Consider the following 22,166-nt stretch of genomic DNA (forward strand, 5'->3'; position numbering starts at 1 on the left):
TAAATAGGCTCATTTTAACTTTGTGAGAATAAGCTTTTTAAAAAAAACTACTGAGCATTTAGAAATGACTCAAAGCTTAATCTTTTTTTAATCTATTTTTAATTTTAACTGATCAAAATGCACACAGGAATGTCTCTGAACTAAACAAAACACAATAAAATTCCCAAGGCCTAGTCTGATGCCATCTCCTCTATGAAAAGCATACTGATTCCACCAGATATAAGTGCTAATCTATTTCTTCTGAGCATCTATAACACTTTGTACTTCTCTAGTGGCATTCAGTGTATTTAACTTGATATTATAAATACTTAAATGCATTTTTCTCCCTGGAAATTCATACATTCTTTAAGCATGGCTGTCTTTTTAGAGATTTATTCATTTTTATTAATTTATGTTAATGTGTGTGAACTTTGTGCATGTGGGTGTCCCTGGAGGCCAAAGGGCATCCAATCCCCTGGAGCTGGAGTTACAGGCAGCTGTAATTATCTGATGTGGGTGCTGGGAACCACCCCTGAGTCCTCTGGAAGAGCAGCAAGTGCTCTTAACACTAAGCCATCTCTCCTGTCCCAAGTAGGACTGTTTCTAAGTCATATTTATTTTGCTCAATGCAACTAGGAAAATGGTAATTTGAACAAACTGAACGGATAACATGGGTCTAGAATTCCTCTTTGAAGGAAAGGATGAATGGAAGGGAAACGGGAAATGGATGCCTCTCATCCTTGGCTCACCTTCGTAATTCTGTAAAGTTGCCATCATCCAGTTCAGAAACTATACTTTCCTTGCCTCTGTTAGAAGAAATTATTATACTTCGGTTAGACATCATTTAAACTTCCTTTTTTCCGTCTTCTGGGATTAGATTTCTTTGTCTGGGACCCAGGACAATACCTCCATCTTCTTCATTCCATTCCTACCCTGCCTCAGTACTAATTATGTGCCTGGGCATTCAGAGAGCTGCAGCTTTGAAGATAAGCAACAATGCTTGGCTTTATGTTTATTCAGTACTAGATATTAGGCCAGGCAAACACTTCACCACTGAGCTATAGTCCCAGACCTTTTTTATTTGACACAGGCTCTCTGTAAGCTGCCCTTGAATTCTTTTGGAGGCTTTGAACTCACTCTATAACCCAGGCAAGCTTTGAACTTGTAACCCTCCTGCCTCACTCAACAAACTAACTAGGATTACAGGTCTGAGACACAGGCCTTAGTGTTTTGAATGCCTGATATAAGGCAGGCACTTAACTAGATAGACACAGTAGCAGCAGTGATGGAAGCAGAGGCAGTATTGGAGTAGTGGTGGTAGGGCATGGTCAGTGCTAGGAGTGAAAGGCGGCTCTCTTCACAAAGTTCCCCCAAATACTTAGGACACAGATAACTTGGCAGTTCTCCAACCTAATTCAGAGGTCCCGATGCAAAGAGACCTTCATTTTTCTGTTTTTTTTTTTTTCAACGTTCAAGCCAAAAAAAAAAAAAAAAATTCTCAGAATACTGGATTCTACTGATTGTAGCTCAGAAACATGTGATAACCAGCAAGAGTCCCCTTAGAACTTAGCATCTTCTACCTTACACTAAAACCTAGCAATGAGAACATCTTTGATCGTCACAGTTCATCCTCAGGATCTTCTTTACCATTTACACATCATCACAGCAAATCTACGAGATAGACCCCAAGGTACAAGGTGCCTTCCATTAGATCACAAGATGAATTCAGAAGGCACTGGCCACATTAAGCTAAATGCAAAGTGCTTTTAAATTATCCTTTGGCATTTTCCCACTCCTTTTCATGTATCTGTATGTACACACACACACAATAATAATAATAATAATAATAATAATAATAATAATATAATAATTCAGACGTGCTGTTCTGAAGCTATTGCTTTTCTTCTATAGTAAGGAGCATATTTTCATACTGTTTCCATCTTAATTCATCATTGCTAGTCCCACATACATTTGCTCCATTAAAAAAAAAAAAGCGAGGGTTGGGGATTTAGCTCAGTGGTAGAGCAAGGCCCTGGGTTCGATTCTCAGCTCCAAAAAAAAAAAAAAAGACAGGCTGGAGAGATGGCTCAGAGGTTAAGAGCACCGACTGTTCTTCCAGAGGTCCTGAGTTCAATTCCCAGCAACCACATGGTGGCTCACAACCATCTGTAATGAGATCTGGCGCCCTCTTCTATGTACATAATAGATAAATAAATCTTTTTTTAAAAAGGCAAGTGGAAATTGGGAAGAGAAACAATTATTTGATCTTTTTTCCCCCTAACTATAATCCCAAATACAAGCTAAAAACAACTGAATAAAAGGCTGCAAAATGAATATTAATTTGGCCACATAGGACAAATATTTTTTCTCCCAACTCCATAATTCCTAAGCAGATCATGAGAAATCCCTGTAAAAAGAGAAAAGGCAGAGTGAAAATATGTGAACTTGATGTGACATTTGGCTATTTAAAATGCATGCTTACAGGTTATATTCATAAACCAGCTCCAGAAAACACAAAGAACTGATCAAAATGTCTCTGAGGAGCAGTTCTAGGTAGATGCAAGGTGTGTTTATGAAGCTAGCCACTGTACTCTACTCTGATGCACACACACACATTCAAAAACTCAATTGTTTAAATACATAAAAGAATACTCTTTAAAAAAAAGAATGCTCTTCACAAACTGCAAACTTTAGATTATCTAGCTTCAAAACCTTATTTAACACTTGGGAGGCAAAGTCAAGTGGATCTCTGAGTTAGAGGGCAGCCTGGCTACAGAGTGAGTTCTGGGACAGACAGTGCTACACAGTGAAACCAGGCCTCAAAATAAAACAAAACAAAAAAACAACTTATTTAAAACTATACAGATCTCCCAGGCTAATGTTTCCAGAGCTCCAACTAACTAGGGAGAATTATAGATCACAGGGCTGGAGAGATGGCTCAGTGGTTAGGAACGCTTGTAGCGCTTCCACATCAGGCAGCTCACAGTTGCCTGTTACTCCAGCTCCAGGGAATGGGGCCCTCTTCTGGCCTCTCCAGTCATTGCACTCAGAGAAAAAATACAAATTATGAATTACAGCAGGGAGTGGTGATGCACGCCTTTAATCCCAGCACTCAGGTAGGCAGATCTCTGAATTTCGGGCCAGTCTGGTCTATAGAGTGAATTCCTCCAGGACAGCCAGGGCTCCACAGAGAAACTGTCTCAAAAAAAAAAAAAAATTACAGATGAGCCAGGTATGGTGGCACACACTTTATATTCCAGCACTTGGAAGGCAGTAGTGGGCAGGTCTCTGTAAGATACAGAACAGCATGGTATGAGTTCCAAGCCAACCATGGCTACAGAGTATGACCTCGACTCACTCACTCTCTTCTCTCTCTCTCTCTCTCTCTCTCTCTCTCTCTCTCTCATACTCATACACACACACACACACACACACACACACACACACACACACACGGGGGGGGGGGGGGGGGGGGTCCCCGCGCCGCCCGCGGAGAGAAGGAGGAGGAGGACCAGTAGAAGAAGGAATAGGAGAAGAGAGGAGAGATAGCTCAGCAGTTAAGAGGATTTGTTGCTCTTGCAGAGGACTGGGGTTCAATTCCCAGCCCCCACACAGTGGTTAACTGTAACTCCAAATCAGGAGTTCAGATGCCCTGTTCTGACCTTGGCAGACACCAAGCACACAAATGGTGTACATACATAACATTCAGATAAAATGCTCACAAAGGAAATGAATAGATCTAATTAATTTTTTCATAAAAAAGAAAAAAGTTATGGAGCATTATTGCGCTATTACATAAGATTTAGTAACTCTATAAGCAGTGCTATATAGTAAACAGCTCCCCTTAATCTGAAGTTGGATTGAGATGAACATTACTTTCAACAATTCTACCCCAATCAATAGATAAGCGAAATCCAGGAAGTGACTTTCTGATAAGTCAAGCTGCTGCTCCCTGTTTGAGATGAATTTGCTTCTTCTGCAACAACAAATATTTAAAAACTGGCCCAGAGAGAGGAAAAAAGCTAGTTAATAAATGTGCAAAATACCAACTTGCTCTTGTGAGTGTGAAGGCAGAGCTGATGACATGAAGTCTTTCATCATTTTTCACTTTATATTTCTGTGGCAGGGTCTCTCAGTGAACCTGGAGCTTGCCATTTCAGATAGACTGGCTGGTCAACAAGCCCTCAGGATCCAATTGTCCCACCTCCCGGTGCTGAGGTCATGGACCCACACCACCACGTCAGGGATCCTCTACTTGTGAGGTAGGTATTTATTTGCTGAGTTATCTCCCAAGTCTCCATTTGAGATTTTAATTTCTCCTTTCCCTCATAGGAAAAGGAGGCAGACAGGGGGGAAATAGAAAACCCCAGCTGGAAAGATAGCTCTGAGGATAGGGGCAGGCGCTTGCTGCTCTTCCAGAGAACCCAAGTTCAGTTCTCAACATTCATATTGGGTGGCTCACAACTGCCGATAATCAGAGCTTCCTGGGATCTGGCACCTTCTTCCAGCCTCTGCAGGCATTCACACATAAGTGGTTTACACACATACTTAAATAAAATAAACTTCTTGGATTTCTCCACAGATTTTAAGAATATAAGAGACCAAATCTTCTGGTATGTCCAGCATGATGGCACAAACCTCTAATCAGGATGAGAAATCCAAGGCCAGCATGGGCTACACAAGACTATACCTCAGTGAACCACAAAAAGCAAGGAGAGGGACTCATAAGACCCCACCCCTCTACAAAGACCCAAAGGCAGCACTAATTGCTGAGGAGAGAAACATTATCAAGGTGAAGCCACTGGTAAGATGGGAATAAGAGAGGTTAGTTGGAGGTTAGATGGGGTGGATATGATCAAAATAGATTATACACATGTGCAAATTTACCATAATGAAACCATTATTATAAATAACATATACTAATAAACTTAAAAATGTTTACAAATATATTTTAATTTTAATTTAGTGCTGCCAATATTTGTCAAAAAAGCATTAATTATCCACCTTATGATGTCCCCCTCCTGAATATGCAATTATTCCCTCTTTATAATGACTCTCCATTCCTTAAGGAAACTCAAACCCTTCAGTATTGTCTATTATCATAAATTCCAAGGGTTTCTAAAATTCAAAAAGACTCTATTTAATACCAGCACTCATGAGGTTAAGGCAGGATCTAAAGTTCAAATTTGAGGGTGACCATTTTTAACCTCCTTTGAGATAGGATAGTGAGTCATGTCTGAATTCCAGCTCTAGGGATACTGAGGAAGGAGGGTGAGTTCTAGTTTGAGACCTATAGAAAATCCCTGCCAAAAAAAGAAAAACCTGTATTTGGAAATCTAATTTAAGACTCTAATTTAAGAGATGGCTCAGAGGTTAAGAGCACTAGCTGCTCTTCCAGATGTCCTGAGTTCAGTTCCCAGCAACCACATAGTGGCTCACAACTGTCTAGATCTGGTGCCCTCTCCTGGTGTGTAGGCAGAACACTGTGTATTTATAGGGAAAATCTCATTTAAGACAGTCAGTGACTACTGACTATAATCCCAGCACTTAAAAGAGATTGATGAAGTCAATTGCTGCAACTCTGACTCCAGTCTGGGCTACAAGTGACTTCGAGACCCTGTCTCTGAAAATAAATAAACAAACAAACAAATAAATAAATGAGTGAGTGAGTGAATGAATAGATAGATAAATAAATACATAAAATAGATACATCAATAAATGCTGGGGAGATGGCTTGGTGGGCAGGAGTGCTTGCTGCCAAGCCTAATGACCTGAGATTGATCCCAGAGCCCATATGGTGTATGGGGGGGGGGGGGGGGAACGACAGGTTGTCCTCTGGCCTCCACATGCTCTATGACATGTGCACACACGACCACACAAACACACCCCACACAACAAATAGATAAGGGTAATAAAACTTTAAGATAAAATTTTCATTCCCTTTAAGATGGAGTTACTGCCGGGTGACATGGTGCACGCCTTCAATCCCAGCACTCGGGAGGCAAAGCCTGGCGGATGTCAGGGAGTTCGAGGCCAGCCTGGTCTACGGAGTGAGTCTACAGTCCAGGACAGCCAGGGCTACACAGAGAAATCTTGTCTGCGGAGGGGGAGGGAGGGGGCAAAGATGTGGTCACTTGTGAGCAAAACAGTTTCTTTTGCCACAGCTGACGTTCTATTCTTTTTGTTTTGTTTTGGTTTTGGTTTTATAGACAGGGTTTCTCTGTGTAGCTTTGCGCCTTTCCTGGATCTCACTCTGTAGCCCGGGCTGGCCTCGAACTCACAGAGATCCGCCTGCCTCTGCCTCCAGAGTGCTGGGATGACAGGCGTGCGCCCGGCCTGTTCTTTCTATTCGGACTGCCTCCACTCGTGTCCGTCCCTGACCCTCAGGCTGGCCCTCGGGGATGTCCTCACTTCCAGGAGCACGTGCCCCACGCCTTCACGGAGCGCGCCCCGGGTGGGCTTACACGCTATCAAGATGTGGGGGCCACTGCCCGGGCGGGGGTGGCACACGCCTTTAATCCCAGCACTCGGGAGGCAGAGGCAGGCGGATCTCTGCGAGTTCGAGGCCAGCCTGGGCTACAGAGCGAGTTCCAGGACAGGCGCAAAGCTACACAGAGAAACCCTGTCTGGGGGGGGAAAAAAAAAAAAGAAACTGTCTCAAAAAAGAAAAAAATAAAGATGCGGGGCCATAAATCCCGGAGGAAACCCCAAATCAACCCTTCCACGGGTGTTCTTTCTCCTCCAGCTCTCTGCGGGGCGGCCATGAGAGGGCTCGCGGCCAAACCCCGCCGCCTCCCCGCAGCGACAAGCAGCGCTCTGCTCTCCCGCATCCTGACCAAGAACCCATGACAGCTCCTCCCCTCCGCCCCCTCCGCCCCCGCCGGCCCTCCAGTCCCCATTTCCCGCCGCGGTCCTCGGTCACTTCTGCTGCGCTTCTGAGGGCAGAGGCGGACGGGGCGCCGGCTCTGAGGAGAAAATGTCTCCGCAGCCCACAGGGGCCAGGTTTCCCCGCGCCCAACGCCTGCCTCTGCGGCTGGATGAGAGCCAGCTACCTTCCGGGGCGACCAGGACCCACAGACGAGGCGCAGCCTACGCCGTCGCAGCCATCCCGCACAGCCTCGCCGCCTCGACCTACTTTTCCCGCCACCGAGAGAAGGCGCGAGGAACACGGGCCGGCCCCGCCCCCCAGCGGCGTGCGCCCCGAGGTGGTGCGCATGCGCGGCGGGAAGACGCCGTGCGTTCGCGCAGCTGGAGTTATGCCGCCATCTTCCAAACTGAGGCCTGGGGAAACTACAAGTCCCATAATCCTCGCGGGTGCCGGTTTTTTTTTTGTTTTGTTTTTTTCCCCACTAGGCAGCGGAGCGCCCGAGGCACTTCGTTCTCGTACTTCGGCTTCCAATCGCCGCCGCCTTCCTGTTTTCATGCTATAACCCTTATCTTTTCGTTCCCCTCACGCTTTTATATCTTGTTTGCGCCCATCTTGAGCTCCACTCCTGCCTCTACAGTGCTCTTCTGACAGTCTGTTGGCAGGGAATCTCCGCCAGCCATCACTCTGCGGACTCGGCATCGAATCAGTGCTTCCCACTGGCCGGAGCAGCGGGGAGAGCGAGTCCTACCCTTTCCCGCCCACACTCGCTTGTGTGTAAAGTGGAGCAGAGCTGCAGCCTCAGGGCTGCAGGATCAACACCCGCCCTGGCGCTGACAACGCCACTGGGGACTGAGACGCAGGCGCCGCACTACGGCGGAGGCGTCCGAGTCCAGACGGAGGTGCAGGGCGGAGGGAAGGCGTGGTTCTCTAGGTGTTCGCGGTTGGGCAAAGGAGGGGGGTCGCGAGGACGAAGGGGCCCTCTCGGGGAAGAGGAACTTGGACCACGTCGGATGTTTCGGTGCTCTTTCCTCATTGTTTTCCATACAGAAACTATCTTAAGTGACGGATTGCATTTTCATGATAGCAGTTCTTGAGACGGCGTGCTTGAGTCCTCGCCTACTTTATCACTCTCCCCCTGCGACTCCCATTAAGCCCTCCTAATTCTAATTAGATGGGCGGAAGGAAGAAGGAAGAGCTCATGAATAATCCACGGCCCCGCCCCTTTCGCTGGGAACCGCGCACACCCCTTGGGGATCGTGCTGACGCACGCTGCGTGTATCTAACCCGAGGAAGCGGCGTCACACGCCCCGCCCCTGAGGGCCGAGGGGGGCGGGGCGTCGCCTCCAGCACGTGTCGCCCCTTCTACCCGCGCAAGCCCGAAAGGCTTGTGCGCAGGCGCCCTCGGGGAGGGGCGGGGATGGGGGAGGCAGGAGGCGGGGCCGGGAGGTTGTTGGGTTTAGAGCCGGGCGGAGACCACGGAGGCTCATTCCTCAGGAGCAAGGGTCGGGTGTCAAGGAGACCTTCTCCGCACCAGCTCCGGTCCCCCGCCGACGGTGGGTGGGATCGCACGGCAGAGACAAAGGATATCAGTAGGGCTTGCACGTAGCGGCGAAGGGAAGTCGGGTGTCCGTGTGGGGTGGTGGGCGTCTCGGGCTGGGGGAGGGGGAGAGGCCCTCGGCCAGGGGAGGGGGGTGCTGTATTTAAACTCCCGGAGCCGTTAAGTTGGGTCGCACTCCCGATGCGCGCGCAGCAGCCCGGGGGGTGGCGGAGTGCGCATGCGTGGCTCCCGGGCGAGCGGAACGCGCGCCCGTCGTGCGCGCTCGCGGCGGAGTGGTAGTGGCGGCGCACGCGGCGGCGGCGGCGGCGCACGCGCAGTGGGCCCCTCGGCTCGTCCGGGTCTCGCGGGCATCTTGTTTTGGTCTCGCGGGCGAGCGGGGCGCGCTTTTGGTTGGGGGGCGCGGGAGGGAGGTGGAGGCCCTCCCGGGCGCCGGGCGGAGCTGCGCGCGCACTCGGGGACGGGAAGGGGCGGGCGGGCGGGAGTGAGTGAGGCGGCCTCCGCAGGGGCGGCCGGGGGGCTTCCCCTTGGTCCCTTCTCGGCCCCTCCGCGTGGGGAGGGCAAAGTCCGCGGGGCGAGGAGATGATCGAGATGGCGGCCGAGAAGGAGCCCTTTCTGGTGCCGGCCCCGCCGCCGCCGCTCAGAGATGAGTCGGGCGGAGGGGGCGGCCCCGAGGTGCGGCCGCCCCGGGACGGGACGGAACGCGGGCCGGGCCCACGCGCGCCCTCGGCCGGCGGCGGCAGCGGAGGGGGCGGCCCCCAGGCCCAGGCGCCCGGGGAGCCCCGCGGGGAGGAGCGCCGGGGAGGGGGCGGGACGGACCTGGGCCCCCCGGCCCCTCCTCGGCCCCGCAATGGCTACCAGCCCCACCGACCCCCCGGGGGTGGCGGGGGCAAGAGGAGAAATAGCTGTAACGTCGGGGGAGGCAGCGGTGGCGGCTTCAAACATCCGGCCTTCAAGAGGCGCCGGCGGGTGAATTCGGACTGCGACTCGGTGTTACCCTCCAATTTCCTTCTGGGGGGCAATATATTTGACCCGCTGAACCTGAATAGCCTCCTGGATGAGGAAGTCAGCCGAGCGCTCAATGCGGAGACCCCAAAGTCATCCCCACTTCCGGCCAAGGGGCGAGACCCTGTGGAGATCCTCATCCCCAAAGATATCACTGACCCGCTCAGTCTCAACACTTGCACTGATGAGGCCCACGTAGTTCTTGCCTCGCCACTCAAGATTGGTCGCAAGCGCCATAGACACCGGGGACCGCACCACCAGCAGCAGCAGGCACCTGGAGGGAACGATAGCCACGCCGTGCTGCCCACTGACCCTCTCACCCCCTCACTCCACGGGGAGGGTGCCACGCAGCAGCAGCAGCAGCAGCAGCAGCACCGGGACCGGGGCCTGAACCGAGATGCCCCTCAACCTTATGAACTCAACACAGCCATCAACTGCAGGGATGAGGTTGTGTCTCCCCTTCCCTCTGCCCTGCAGGGCTCCTCAGGCTCCCTTTCTGCCCCTCCAGCTGCCTCAGTTACCTCTGCACCTTCATCTTCCTCCTCCCGACATCGCAAACGTCGCAGGACTTCCAGCAAGTCGGAGGCAGGGGCTAGGGGTGGAAGCCAGGGTTCCAAGGAGAAGGGCAGAGGGAGTGGGGGAGGCCGTCATCATCACCCACTACCTGCCACTGGCTTCAAAAAGCAGCAGCAAAAGTTCCAGTATGGGAACTACTGCAAGTACTATGGTTATCGCAATCCTTCCTGCGAGGACGTGCGCCTTAGGGTATTGAAGCCCGAGTGGTTTCAAGGCCGGGACGTTCTAGATCTGGGCTGCAATGTTGGCCATCTGACCCTAAGTATTGCCTGCAAGTGGGGCCCAGCCCGTATGGTGGGGCTGGACATTGATCCACGGCTTATCCATTCTGCCCGCCAAAATATCCGACACTACCTGTCTGAGGAGCTTCGTCTCCAAGCCCAGACTTCTGAGGGTAACCCAGGGACAGAGGGGGAGGAAGGGACTACCACTGTCCGAAAAAGGAGCTGCTTCCCAGCCTCACTGACAGCCAGCCGGGGTCCCATCGCTGCACCCCAAGTGCCCTTGGATGGAGCAGACACATCTGTCTTCCCCAACAATGTCGTCTTCGTCACGGTAAGAGAGTACAAAGGCTCTTGGAATAGGGTCCAAGTGTGAAGATGAGATTAAATAGGAATGTGTTGGGGGGAAGGTCATTACCTAGAGGTGTATCCTGAATCTGTTCCTCCTTACAAGAACATCTGGAGAGGACAGTCTGGATTGGCCAGAGACTCTCTACTGGGTGTGTTGTCTCTCCTCCTGTAACCTGAAAAGTGGGATCTCTACCTTCAGGCACTAACATTTGGTCTTTTCTACTACAAGGATCTCATCCCTGATAGGGGAGTTGACTTGTCCTGCTTCCAGTGGGGACTATAATCCAGACAATTCACCTTCCCCCTTGGGGGTAACCTCTACTGCTCTGTCCAGATGGAACTTTGCCCTCAAATCTCCTGAGGGAGCATGAGGTTGGCTGTCTTCAGGGGAGGGGGGGGGGGCGGGACACGACTGGTAGCACTCCAGTATGTGTAGTTGGGGCCTTTGATAGGGACCTTGTTTGCATCAGCTGCTTTTCGTTTCCCTGGATACAGTACAGACTGTTGAAGTTACTGGTCAGGAACCCAATAGGCTTGGCTTTCCGTCTTGTCCGTGCTGACTCTGAATAGCAGGAGAGGAGGGCAGTGAAGAGAGGAGAGCGTTCCCAGCCTGATAGAGCATATGTCCCGTCTCCACTAGCTTTCTCCATTGAGCAGTTGTTAGACCATCCAGAGGAAGGTTTGCCCATGGCTTAGCCTGAAAAAAATGTCTTCTTTCGCGGGGAGTGGATGAAATTACCTTCCAAAGGTTTCCTAGGGTTTTTCATTTCATTGGAGAAAGAATAGGCCTGAAACATTACCAAACCTAATGGGAAGAGCCTATATGGAAGGGCCTCGGTCTTTAGAACCACCGCCTTTGTATATGAGGTCCCCAGGGCTGGAGTAAGCACAGGCTGGGGCCTCGGGAGCATTCCAGTATTCTCCAGTTGTCCCTCCGATAATTAGTTCAGTTTACCTCTGCACAGGCTCCCTTTTAGGTTTGTTTGGTTTAGCACAGGAGGAAGCAGAGGGAGAAAGGGAGAAGAGAGAACCTGAGACAGAAAGGGAGCACTCTCTGTCAGGAGGAGCCTCAGAGAAGAAGGCCACCCAGGGCCGGAGTGAGGTTGTGTGTAGGACTTGGTCTCAGAGTCTGCGGTGGTTGTGGGGCCGGTGGTGCTTCTGAGCCCTCTTTTTGACCTCTTCCCCCTCTTCTGGCCCTCAGGGTAACTATATCCTGGACCGAGATGAGCTGGTGGATGCCCAAAGACCTGAGTATGATGTGGTGCTCTGCCTCAGCCTCACCAAGTGGGTGCACCTGAACTGGGGTGACGAGGGGCTGAAGCGCATGTTCCGCCGGATCTACCGCCATCTGCGCCCTGGGGGCATTCTGGTCCTGGAGCCCCAACCATGGTCCTCCTACTGCAGGAGAAAGTCTCTGACGGTGAGCTGGGTTTCTTAGGGATGGGAGACTAAACTCTAGACTTCACAAATGGCAGGGAAAGTGTTCTACCAGTAAGCTATGCCCAGCCTGTTTGTTTTGGTGTTTGATTTTGTTTTCCCCATTTGTTTGTTTATTTGGTTTTTCAAGACAGGGTTTCTCTGTGTAACCGTCCTGGCTGTCCTAGAACTGATCTGTAGACCAGGCTGGCCTGGAACTCAGAGATCCACCTGCCTCTGCCTCCTGAGTTCTGGGATCAAAGGCGTGTGCCACCAAACACCTAGTCAGCCCTTTTTTATTTCAAGACTGGCTAAGCTGCTGGCCTGAACTGGCTCCCGTAGTGCAGGCTGGTCTTGAACTCTTCATCCTCCTGCTTCAGCCTTCTAAGTACCTGAGAAGACTGGCTTGTACCACCATACCCAGCTCAGACTTGTGAGCAAAGAGAAAACGGTGTCTGTCATTCTTGGCCAGGGAAAGGGATGGTGAGCTGAAGTGTCCCCCTCCCCTGTTTCACCAGGAAACAATCTATAAGAACTACTTTCGAATCCAGCTGAAGCCAGAACAGTTCAGTTCTTACCTGACATCTCCAGAGGTGGGCTTCTCCAGCTATGAGCTTGTGGCCACACCGAGTAACACCTCCAGAGGTAAGAGTCTCGGCTTGCTTTGTCGCTGGGAGGAATGGGCCCTGGTTGAGAGGGTGCTGGCCCTGTGGAGAATCTGAAGGTCCTACCCACCTATCTTCTGTGTCTTCTTCCTTTTAGGCTTCCAGCGTCCTGTGTACTTGTTCCACAAGGCCCGTTCCCCCAGCCACTAAGTGGCCTTCTGAACAGAAGGTGTGAAGAGGCTGCCCTTGCTGCTCCTGAGGATCTGGGGGAAGAGGAAATTATCCCAAGGTCTTTCCTGTCTAACTCCAAAAAGTTTCCTTTCTTGGATCTGTAAAGAGAGCTTTTCTTAAGTTGCTTCTCCCAAGTTTTCTCCCTGACACCTCTGGCACTTGAGTAAGGCCAGCTGTGCTGGAATTACATCAGCTTCCTCTCCCAGCCTGCTGGGCTGGATGGCATGGACTGTTTGCTGACTGTCCTCCTAGGGCATGGGAAGGGAGAATGTCCAGTGTTCTAGGCCCTTCCTCCTGCTCTCCAAAGGAGAGTCCTGCTTCTCAGCCTTTGTTCCTAGCTGCACTTAAGTGGACCATGGATGGACTAAGGGTGTTAGAGGGGAAGTTTGGTGAGGAGACACAGGTCCTGTGAAAACCCTTCTTTCTGCTGTCCCCTGTGGGAAAAGGGCTGGTTTGGAATGTGAGAACAGCACAATAAACTTGACAGCTAGGGCAGTGGCCCTGCACCTGTGTCCGCACCTTCCAGTGGGATGGTACCTCTTAGTAGGAATATGTGCTCTCTGCCCCTCCTAGACTCTCAAGAGGCTGGGTTTTGCTGCCTGTTGCACACTGGCCCTTTGTCCCAGGACTTGGAGACAGGAGGATTGATCTCTTGAGGTTTGAGGGCAGCCTGGGTGGGCTGCATAGTGAGACAGGATCTCATGGGGGTGGAAGACTGTTAGTACCTGTGGTAGTTAGGGTTACTACGGCTGTGATGAAATAAGCAAAGAGTATGGGAAGGGTTTATTCAGCTTAAGCTTCCACATCTCAGTTCATCATCCAAGAAGTCAGGACAGGAACTCAATAGGGGACGGCAGGGACCTGAAGGCAGGAGCTGCTTACTGACTTGCTCCACATAGCTTCCTTAGCCTTTCTTATAGACCACAGGACCACCAGCCCAGGATTGCCCCTCCCACGATGGGCCAGGCCCTCTCCCCATCAGTCACTAAGAAAACATCCTTACAGACTTGCCTACAGCCTAGTCCGTACACTACTCAGGAGAGGGGGAGGGGCAATGCAAATTTTGGTGTGTAGCTTAATGAGTCCCACTTATCCTCCAAAAGAAACCCCAGACAAGTGTTTGTGTATGGGAGTGTGAGGTGGAGGGCTAACTGGAGGGCTTGGCAGTGGGGTTAAGTGGAGCCCAGAGCCAATAACCTGCTCCAGGACCTCTGAGGGAATGAAATGTTTCAGTGGTTTGCAAAGTGAAGGTCTTCATTGGTTTGTCAAGGATAGCTGGAACCTTGAACATTGAACAAACACTGAGCACTCTGCTGTTAGTCACAGACAAAACGGGCAATACTCAGATGAAACAGGGAAAAGTCTCCTTTCGAGCAGTTATTTAATGTTATACCCACATTTGGGCAAATACTTTTTGAACAGAAGTATTTGAATAGCCAGGTATAGTGGTGCAGGCCTTTAATCCTAGCACTTGGGAAGCAGAGTTTTAGACCAGACTAGCCTATATGAGTTCCAAGACAACCAGAGCTATACAGATTAAAATATTAAAAGTTGTTCTTGGGTTGGGGATTTAGCTCAGTGGCAGAGCACTAGCAAGCACAAGGCCCTGGGTTCGATCCTCAGCTTTAAAAAAAAAAAAAAAAAAAAAAAAGTTGTTATAAATGGGGCAGAATTAGGGTGCATTTTTTTTTCCTGTGGTGGTTTCTGAGACAGTGTCCTCTAACTTAGGTTGACCTAGAACTCCCAACCCTCCTGTCTACCTCACAAGTGTTCATGCCACACCCAGCCAAAGTGGAAATCTAAAGCATTCTGACTTGTATACGTTTGCACACACACACTCTGGAAATTTAATTCAGACTCCTTGAACACAGGATCCTCCTGCCTCTGCCTCCCAAGTCCTGGGATATGGCACCACGATGTAAGGCTAAGTCAGAAATTCTAATTCTAGCCAAAACAAAGGTGATTTAAGTGGAAAGGAAAATCTGACCCCACGCTTAAGACAGTAGTTTTCCACTTGTCATCATGGGAGGAGGGAAGAAAATTTACACCTACAGGCAGCTTCTCAAGAGGAGCTAAGTTTTTTAAAGAAAACCTTTATTCTATGAAGCACAGTTTTAACGAAGGTACAGACTGGCAATACAGGGAGTTGTGGGGGCTACGCTTCCCAGCGCCTCAGCATCCGATGCATGAGAAAGGTATCTTCTGAAGGGCGGGGCCGAGCTTGAAGCCTTAACGGGGGCAGCCCGTCCACTGTCAAGTGCGGAGATTCGTAACAGAGAGAGTCTGGGTTGCACAGCATGGTCATGTCCGGCCCCTGCCCGAGCACCTCCTGTGGGGAAGGTGAGGCCCAATGCAAGGTTACATTCCGGATGGAGGAAGAGAGCCCCGGGGAGGAAGCCAGGTCCCGGATCCCTTCCTTCACCTTCGGGGGCGGGGCTCGGGGCTGCGGCGGCAGCATCGCCAGCTTCTCCCTCAGCGCCGCGTTCAGGACCTGCTCCTCCGGCACCTGCAGACTCACTAGGTCTCGGTAGAGCCGCTTAGAGCGCGGCACGTTCAACCCTGCGAGCGCAGGAAAGGCGGGGGTGAGCAGCGCCCTTCCCCCGGACCCCCGCGCCGGGGCGGGCGCCTGTCCCCCTCACCCTCCGCCACGGTCTCCTCCAGGACGCAGCGGGTCTGGAACGACTTTCTCAGCTGCTCCTCCACCGCCTTCGAGGCATCAAACTGGCCGCTGGCGACGGCGGCGCGCGCATGCTGCAGCTCCAGACTCAAAGCCAGGCTGCTCTGCAGGGCCGGCGCCTCCAGCTCGTGCGGCGCCGCGGGATCGTCGCTCGGTGCACCGGGCGCGACCAGCGGCTCGGACCGCACCGGAGAGGACGGCGCCAGGTGAAAACGAACCTGGGAGTAGAGGGCGGCACGGTGAGCGGCGGAGCCCCGCACGCCAGGCGAGCAGGGGGGCCGGGCCTTCGCCGCTGCTCACCTGCCGCCCCCTCCGGCTGCCGCCCCGACGCCCCCTCCGCCGTCCCGGGCTGCCGTCCCGCCGCTCCGGACTCTCGGGCACCGGGCTCGGGCTCAGGCTCAAGTCCAAGCCCGGCTCGGGCTCGGGGTCCGGGGCTCGCGGCTCCGGGGCTCGCGGCTCCGGAGCTGGCCCCGGGGCCTCCACGGCCTCTTCGCCCTCCATAGACTCCAACGCGGACGCCTCGTAGCCCATCATCTCGCAGGCGCTGCAGGGGTCCGCGCTTTCAGGACGCGTCGTCGCCTCTTTTGCTCCCACGTCTCGGGGGCTACCACTACCGGAAACCGTTAGCCCTTACCCACCGGTGTAAGACAACAAGCCCGCCGCGGCACTCCATTGGCGCTCCTGGGCGTCATTCCCATCGCTCCACCCTCCAGCTTCCGGGCAGACGCACTTCCGCCCTCACATACTGGCTTCGCCCTTAAGGCGGGGCCTTAGCGCGCCGGTGCGTAGACGCCCTACGGATCCCCTGCAAGTCCTTTCGGGAACGCGGATGTGGCGTCCTTACCTGTCAAAATCGTCTTCGCATTTGTTCAGGAATTAGAGTGTTCGTCCTCTTTCACTGGAACAAAATGGTCACTGCTCTCGTATCGAGACGTCCTGCGCGGTACCTCCACAGCGTTCCCGAAGGTTTCGGTCGCTTCTGAACGTCGATCAAAGCTTCCCTGTACGTGGAAGCGGGCTCGTTGCAAAGTCCCTGAATTCTTGTATTTGAGTAGGAAATACTTTAGGAATTTACGGAATAGTACCTTAATTCTAAGTGCACATCCTGGGGGGGAAGGGGGGACCGAAAAGATGGCTCCGAGGTTAAAGGAGCTTGCCATCAAGCCTGACAATCTGAGCTCAATTCCAGTCACCCGGGGTGGAACGAGAGAACTGAGCTCTGCACTTACGCACACGCTAGTGAGATTCACATCCCAATCCTCCCACACAGACAGAAGACCTTAAAAGCAATGACAGTTTGGGAGTTGGAAACAGAAACGGATCTGGAGGAATTCAGGGCCAGCCTTGGCTACATAGGAACTTAGTGGACACCTTGGGCTATGAGAGACCCGGTTAACTAAAACCCGAAATTGTGACCTCTGATTCTATATCCTTGGGCAATTGAAAACTTGTACACACATGTTCATCTCACCTTTACTCATAGCCCCAAACTAGTAATGTCCTTCAACAGATAAAGGACTAAAATGTACATAAATATCATAAAATAATACTGAGCAATAATGGGGGACAAATTATTGATACAGTGCAGCAGCTAGAGTAGGTGATAGCCTTTGCCAGTCTGCAAAGGGTAGACAATATCTAGTTTCTTTTACACATTTCAGAAACAATAGAAGTTTAGCCCGGTGTGGTGGCACAAGCCTGAAATACTAGTATCTAGGAGGCAGAACAGGAGGATCAGGAATTCAAGGTCATCGTTAGCTACAAAATGAGATTGAGGTCAGTCTGAGCTTTAAAAAAATAAAAATTAAAAAAAAAAAAGCTAAGGGAGAAAGTAAGTAGGAGAGTAGAAACCTTTCTGTATTAATGATTTGTTTTTTTGTTCATTTGAGACAGGGTCTCACTATGCATCTCTTGCTGTCCTGAAACTCACTCTGTAGACCAGGATGGCCTCAAACTCACAGAGACCCTCCTGCCTCTATTTCCTGAGTGCTGGAATTAAAGGCATGCACCACCATGCCTGGAGAAAATATGACTTTTTCTTTTTTCATTTAACATTTTATTCTCATGAGCTGGAGAAAGGAACCACCAGTCACAACATTGCCTAGTTCTGTGGTTCTTCAACAAGAAAACAAGGAGCTGCTGTTTTACCTTCATCAAGGACCTAGATGGTCATAGTTGAACACTCTTGCTGAAGGCTGCATCTTTGGGGCAGTGACAGGAAGCAAGTGTAGAATGACTCAGAGAATTGGTGTTAAAGGGTTCCTCAAGGATCTTCCATAAAGACCATGAGTAAGGGGCCCCACTGCAGCTCCCTAGAAGAAACAGAAATGCCATAATCCAGACCGTGGCACACGGGAGCTGGCAGGAACGCTGGAGGTGGAGAGATCCTGGGAGGTGGCTCATAGGTCAAGTAAGTGCTTGCTGCACAAGCTTTAGAATCTGAGTTCGGAGCCAGAGGCAAGTGGATCTCTGTGAGTTCGAGGATAGCTTCTTCTACAGATTGAGTTCCAGGACAAACAGGGTTATACAGACACACACACACACACACACACACACATACACCAAAAAAAAGAAAGAAAGAAAGAATCTGAGTTTGGGCCAGGTGCAAAGTCTGTAACCCCAGTGCTGAAGGGTGGAAACAGGCAAATCCCAGGGGCTCACTGGCCAGCCAGCCTGCCCAAAACATTGGATTCCAGGCTCACACTGAGTACCTGTCTTAACAAATAAGATGTGCAGTGACATAATAGAGAGAGACATCTGATGCTCGTCTACACACACACACACATACACACTCACATACATACACACTCACGTGCACACACACTCACGCGCACACATACACACACTAAAAGAAAAACAGTAGCTAATAGTGATGATTGTGAAAGCAGGCTGATTGGTACATGTTATATACATTTGAATAATTCTGTGACTAAAAGGGTTTCCCCCTTAACACAAAACAGCTCACACCTGAAAGGTAATAAGATGATTTATTCTGAAACCAAAAAGAGTGATCATGGTCCAGAATCAGATTTAGGTTACCCCAAATACCATGGCCCAACATGGTAACAGTGTCATCAAGTTTTACATTAACAAAGGACAAAGAAAGTCATAAGTCAAGGTATTTCTTCTCAGATACCTGGGTAGGAACATCAGATAGGCAGGTCACAGGAAAGAGAGGCCATCTCTGCCATAGAGCTCAGATGCAATCCAAGAACGTTCTTAGCCTTCCTTCGGGTTGGTGGAAGTTGTCTGTACCTTTCTGAAAAGATTGTACCTGATAGTCTCAAGGATGTTAGGTCAAACACAAGAGGTGAGCAATAAATGACTTATTAGGAGGGCTCAAGAGCGTTCATATATATATATATATATATATATATATATATATATATATATGAATGCATATATGTATTGTATATGTGTGTATGTATATGTATATATTATAGATCTATAATGAATTTCATTTTCCACATTTTCTTAAAAGAAAATGCAACAAGCGGCTGGCAAGATTGCTCAGTGAGGGCTGGAGAGATGGCTCAGAGGTTAAGAGCACTAGCTGTTCTTCCAGAGGTCCTGAGTTCAATTCCCAGCACCCACATGGTGGCTCACAACCATCTGTAATGAGAGCTGGCTCCCTCTTCTGGCTTGCAGGCATACATGCAAACAGAACACTATATACATAATAAATAAATCTTTAAAAAAAAATTGCTCAGTGAGTAAAGGTGCTTGCTGCCAAGACTGGCAACCTGAATTTGATGCCTGGTGGAAGGAAAAAAACCAACTCCACCAAGTCGTCCACTGACTAACACACACATACGGACATACGGATCGTAGCATGAGCTAGCCCACACCCACATCTAAAAATAAATAAGTTAAATTAAAAATTTTAAAGGGGAGGCGGTACTGTGATGTAGCCCAGTTCAGAGCACTTTCCCAATTAAAAAAAAAAAAAAAAAAAAAAAAAGATGGCCACGAGGGGTAGGCTCATGCTGCATCTCCTCCCTGTCTCCCTTCCCCCATCCTGCCCACTTCCCATTTCCTTGTTTCTGCATCAGATGAAAGGGCTGTCAATAATTCTGACAGGGGCGGTGGTGGCACACACCTTTAATCCTAGCACTCGGGAGGCAGAGCCAGGTGGATCTGTGAGTTCGAGGCCAGCCTGGGCTACAGAGCAAGTTCCAGGAAAGGCGCAAAGCTACACAGAGAAACCCTGTCTCGAAAAAAACCAAAAAGAAAAAAGAAAAAAACAAAAAGAATTCTGACAGACGAAAGGCCACCATGTGTTTGGGGGGAGGACAAGTGTCTCCAAAGACAAGGTTCTCCGTCTGTCCAGACTCCAGACAGTACCTCCTAATCTTTCACACACCCCTTCCAAGATAACCCAGGCTCCAGCGGGAGCCCCAGCTTTGTGCAATGGGGAAAGAAGATAGGCCAGGAAATGTGCCCCCCCCACCCAGGTCCTAACCCCATAAGGCATGCCTCTACTACTTATCCACACCTGCTGTCTGTGGAAGTGTGGGAATGAGATGGGCCTTTCAGAGAGTGGGGGCAGGATGTGAACATCCATGCATGTAATCCCAGACAGGGAGGCTGAGGCGGGAAGATCGCAAATCCAAGGCTAGCCTGGGCTATAAGAGAGACTCTGTCAGAGGGTAGAATGTAGCTCAATTGGTAGAGTGCTTTTACCTGGAATGCATGAGTCTCTAGGTTCCGTTCCCAGCATCTCACAAAACCAGGTGTGGTAGTGCATGCCTGTAATCTTAGCCCCCCAGAGGTGGAGGCGGTAGAATTAGTGATTAACAGTACCCCGTGCTCCTTAGGAAGTTCTAGGCCGACCTGGATACATGAGACCTTGTCTTAAGGAAGAAAGAAAGGGGACTGGAGAGATGGCTCAGTGGTTAAGGGCACCGGCTGCTCTTCCAGAGGTCCTGAGTTCAATTCCCAGCACCCACATGGTGGCACAGAACCATCTGTAGTGAGATCTGTTGCCCCTTTCTGGTCTGCAGGCATACATGCAGACAGAACACTATATACATAATAAATAAAGTTCAGACATGTAGCACACTTGTAATCCCTGCTGGGGAGGTAGACACAAGAGGATCCCTGGAGCATGCTGTGCTGGCCATTCACCCTGCCTGCAAGCTCCAGGCCAGTGAACCTCTAAGTGATGAAAGTCACAGTGGTCCTCTGGCCTCGATCACCCACACACTCCAGCACACATACGCACACATGTGTGCACACACAAAGAGAGCACAGGCGTGGAACAGGAGGCCCTGGAAAGCTCCCGGCATTAAAATAATCTGTTGCTTGAATCTGTGTTTTCTCTGAGTTGCTTGACACAGGGGAGAAGTGTTAGAAGTCACAGAGCAATGTCAATGTGATCAATGCGGCGTGCACCCCTATGCCCAGTTTATTGAAGCTCTGGGGATAGACACCGGGGGTTTTGTGCATGCTGGGCAAGCACTCCAGCGGAGCCACATCCCCCAACCCAACCTTGAACTTCTGATCCTCCTGCTTCTACCTCCCCAGTGTTGGCAATACAGGCATGTTTTACCATGCCCAGTTTGGATCTTTCTGGACAGAACCTAGGCCTTTACATGTAAGGCAGGCACTCTACCAATGGAGGCCCGTCTTCACCCTCTACTTTTTCTGTTGTTTGTTTTGTTATTCAAGATAGAGTTTCTCTCCTGCCTCTGCCTCCCCAGTGCTGGGATTAAAGGTGTGTGCCACCACTACCCGGCTTGGCTCTTTTTTTTATTTTTTTATTTTTATTTTTATTTTTTTTGAGAGTTATCTTTCTATTTCATTTTATGTATATGCCTGTATGCCTGTGCCTGAGTGCATGTATACACACCATATGCCTACTGATGCCTTTCTGGGCCAAAAGAGAGCCTCAGATTCCCTGGAACGGGATTGCAGGCAGTTGTGAGCTGGCTGATGTCCGTGCTGGGAATTGAACCGACATCCTCTGCAAGAGGAGCAAGTACTCACAACCACTGAGCCATCTCTCCAGCCCTTTCCCTTTCTCCGTACCTCTTCCATAACCACATCATTTCCTTGAGACAGTTATTGGAACATGAGATTCACAGACCCTATGAAGATTTACTCTCCCTACTTCTGGCTTATTCAGCATTATTATTAACTGCAAATCCTTTTTTCCCCTTTTGAGACAAGGTCTGTATCTCAAGCTGGCCTTGAACTCACTATGTAGCCAACAGTGACTTTGAACTCCACATCCTCCTGTGTTCACCTCTGAATTGCTGGGATTCCAAGTTCGTGCCATCATGACTGGATTTCTGTGGTGCAGGGGATGAAACCCAGGACCTCAAGCATGCTAGGTGAGCACTTGATCAACCGACACATCCTCAGCTTTCAGCCATGATCCTTTTAATAGCAACGAATACGTGGAGTTATTGCAATGTGCGCCCTCTGATCCTTCAGGCAACCTCATGATACAGATTATAACTCCTATGTCCATTTTATCCATGAGAAAACTGAGGCTCTGAAAAGTTAACTAATACACCACATATCCAGGAAGTATTGCTTTTAACCACTTCTGGGGGGCCTTGGGTTTGTCAGTGTCTCCTGTAGGGCTGATCTTAAACTTTCTAGTATGGCCTTGAGCTCCTGATCTTCTGTCTCGACCTCCATAATATTCTGAAATTACAGGTTTGTGCTACCATGC

General features: G+C 50.3%; 3 protein-coding genes across 6 annotated transcripts in view; 1 reads left to right on the forward strand and 2 right to left on the reverse strand.

The window, feature by feature from the left end:
* Zcwpw1 (zinc finger CW-type and PWWP domain containing 1) overlaps window positions 1-7,698 on the reverse strand; it is a 33,009-nt gene extending 25,311 nt beyond the window's left edge. Inside the window, exons 1-2 of the mRNA XM_036171595.1 lie at window positions 7,032-7,698; window positions 729-785 (exon numbers count right to left, since the gene is read on the reverse strand). Of these exons, the coding sequence (XP_036027488.1) occupies window positions 729-756 (28 nt within the window). The 5' untranslated portion in view covers window positions 757-785; window positions 7,032-7,698. The remainder of the gene's footprint in view (window positions 1-728; window positions 786-7,031) is intronic.
* Window positions 7,699-8,881: 1,183 nt separating this feature from the next.
* On the forward strand, window positions 8,882-13,325 carry Mepce (methylphosphate capping enzyme). The gene is made up of 4 exons (XM_036171596.1): window positions 8,882-10,538; window positions 11,757-11,975; window positions 12,490-12,616; window positions 12,734-13,325. Exons 1-4 carry the CDS (start codon window positions 8,985-8,987, stop codon window positions 12,784-12,786), a joined length of 1,953 nt encoding a protein of 650 aa, XP_036027489.1. The 5' UTR covers window positions 8,882-8,984; the 3' UTR covers window positions 12,787-13,325.
* A 1,555-nt stretch (window positions 13,326-14,880) lies between these two features.
* On the reverse strand, window positions 14,881-16,701 carry Ppp1r35 (protein phosphatase 1 regulatory subunit 35). Of its 4 annotated transcripts, XM_036172077.1 has the most exons (5): window positions 16,570-16,701; window positions 16,329-16,485; window positions 15,785-16,094; window positions 15,447-15,702; window positions 14,881-15,366 (listed from the first exon to the last, which is right to left on the reverse strand). In XM_036172077.1, the coding sequence occupies exons 3-5, from the start codon at window positions 16,016-16,018 to the stop codon at window positions 14,963-14,965; spliced, it is 894 nt and encodes a 297-aa protein (XP_036027970.1). In that variant the 5' UTR covers window positions 16,019-16,094; window positions 16,329-16,485; window positions 16,570-16,701; the 3' UTR covers window positions 14,881-14,962. The 4 variants fall into 4 exon arrangements, with proteins under 4 accessions (XP_036027970.1, XP_036027969.1, XP_036027971.1 ...); XM_036172076.1 differs by having other exon boundaries at window positions 16,329-16,701; XM_036172078.1 differs by lacking the exons at window positions 16,329-16,485; window positions 16,570-16,701 and having other exon boundaries at window positions 14,881-15,136; window positions 15,230-15,366; window positions 15,785-16,267.
* Between the last annotated feature and the right edge of the window lie 5,465 nt (window positions 16,702-22,166).

This window comes from Onychomys torridus, chromosome 22 (genome assembly GCF_903995425.1).
Source record: "Onychomys torridus chromosome 22, mOncTor1.1, whole genome shotgun sequence".
NCBI classification, from domain to species: Eukaryota; Metazoa; Chordata; class Mammalia; order Rodentia; family Cricetidae; genus Onychomys; species Onychomys torridus.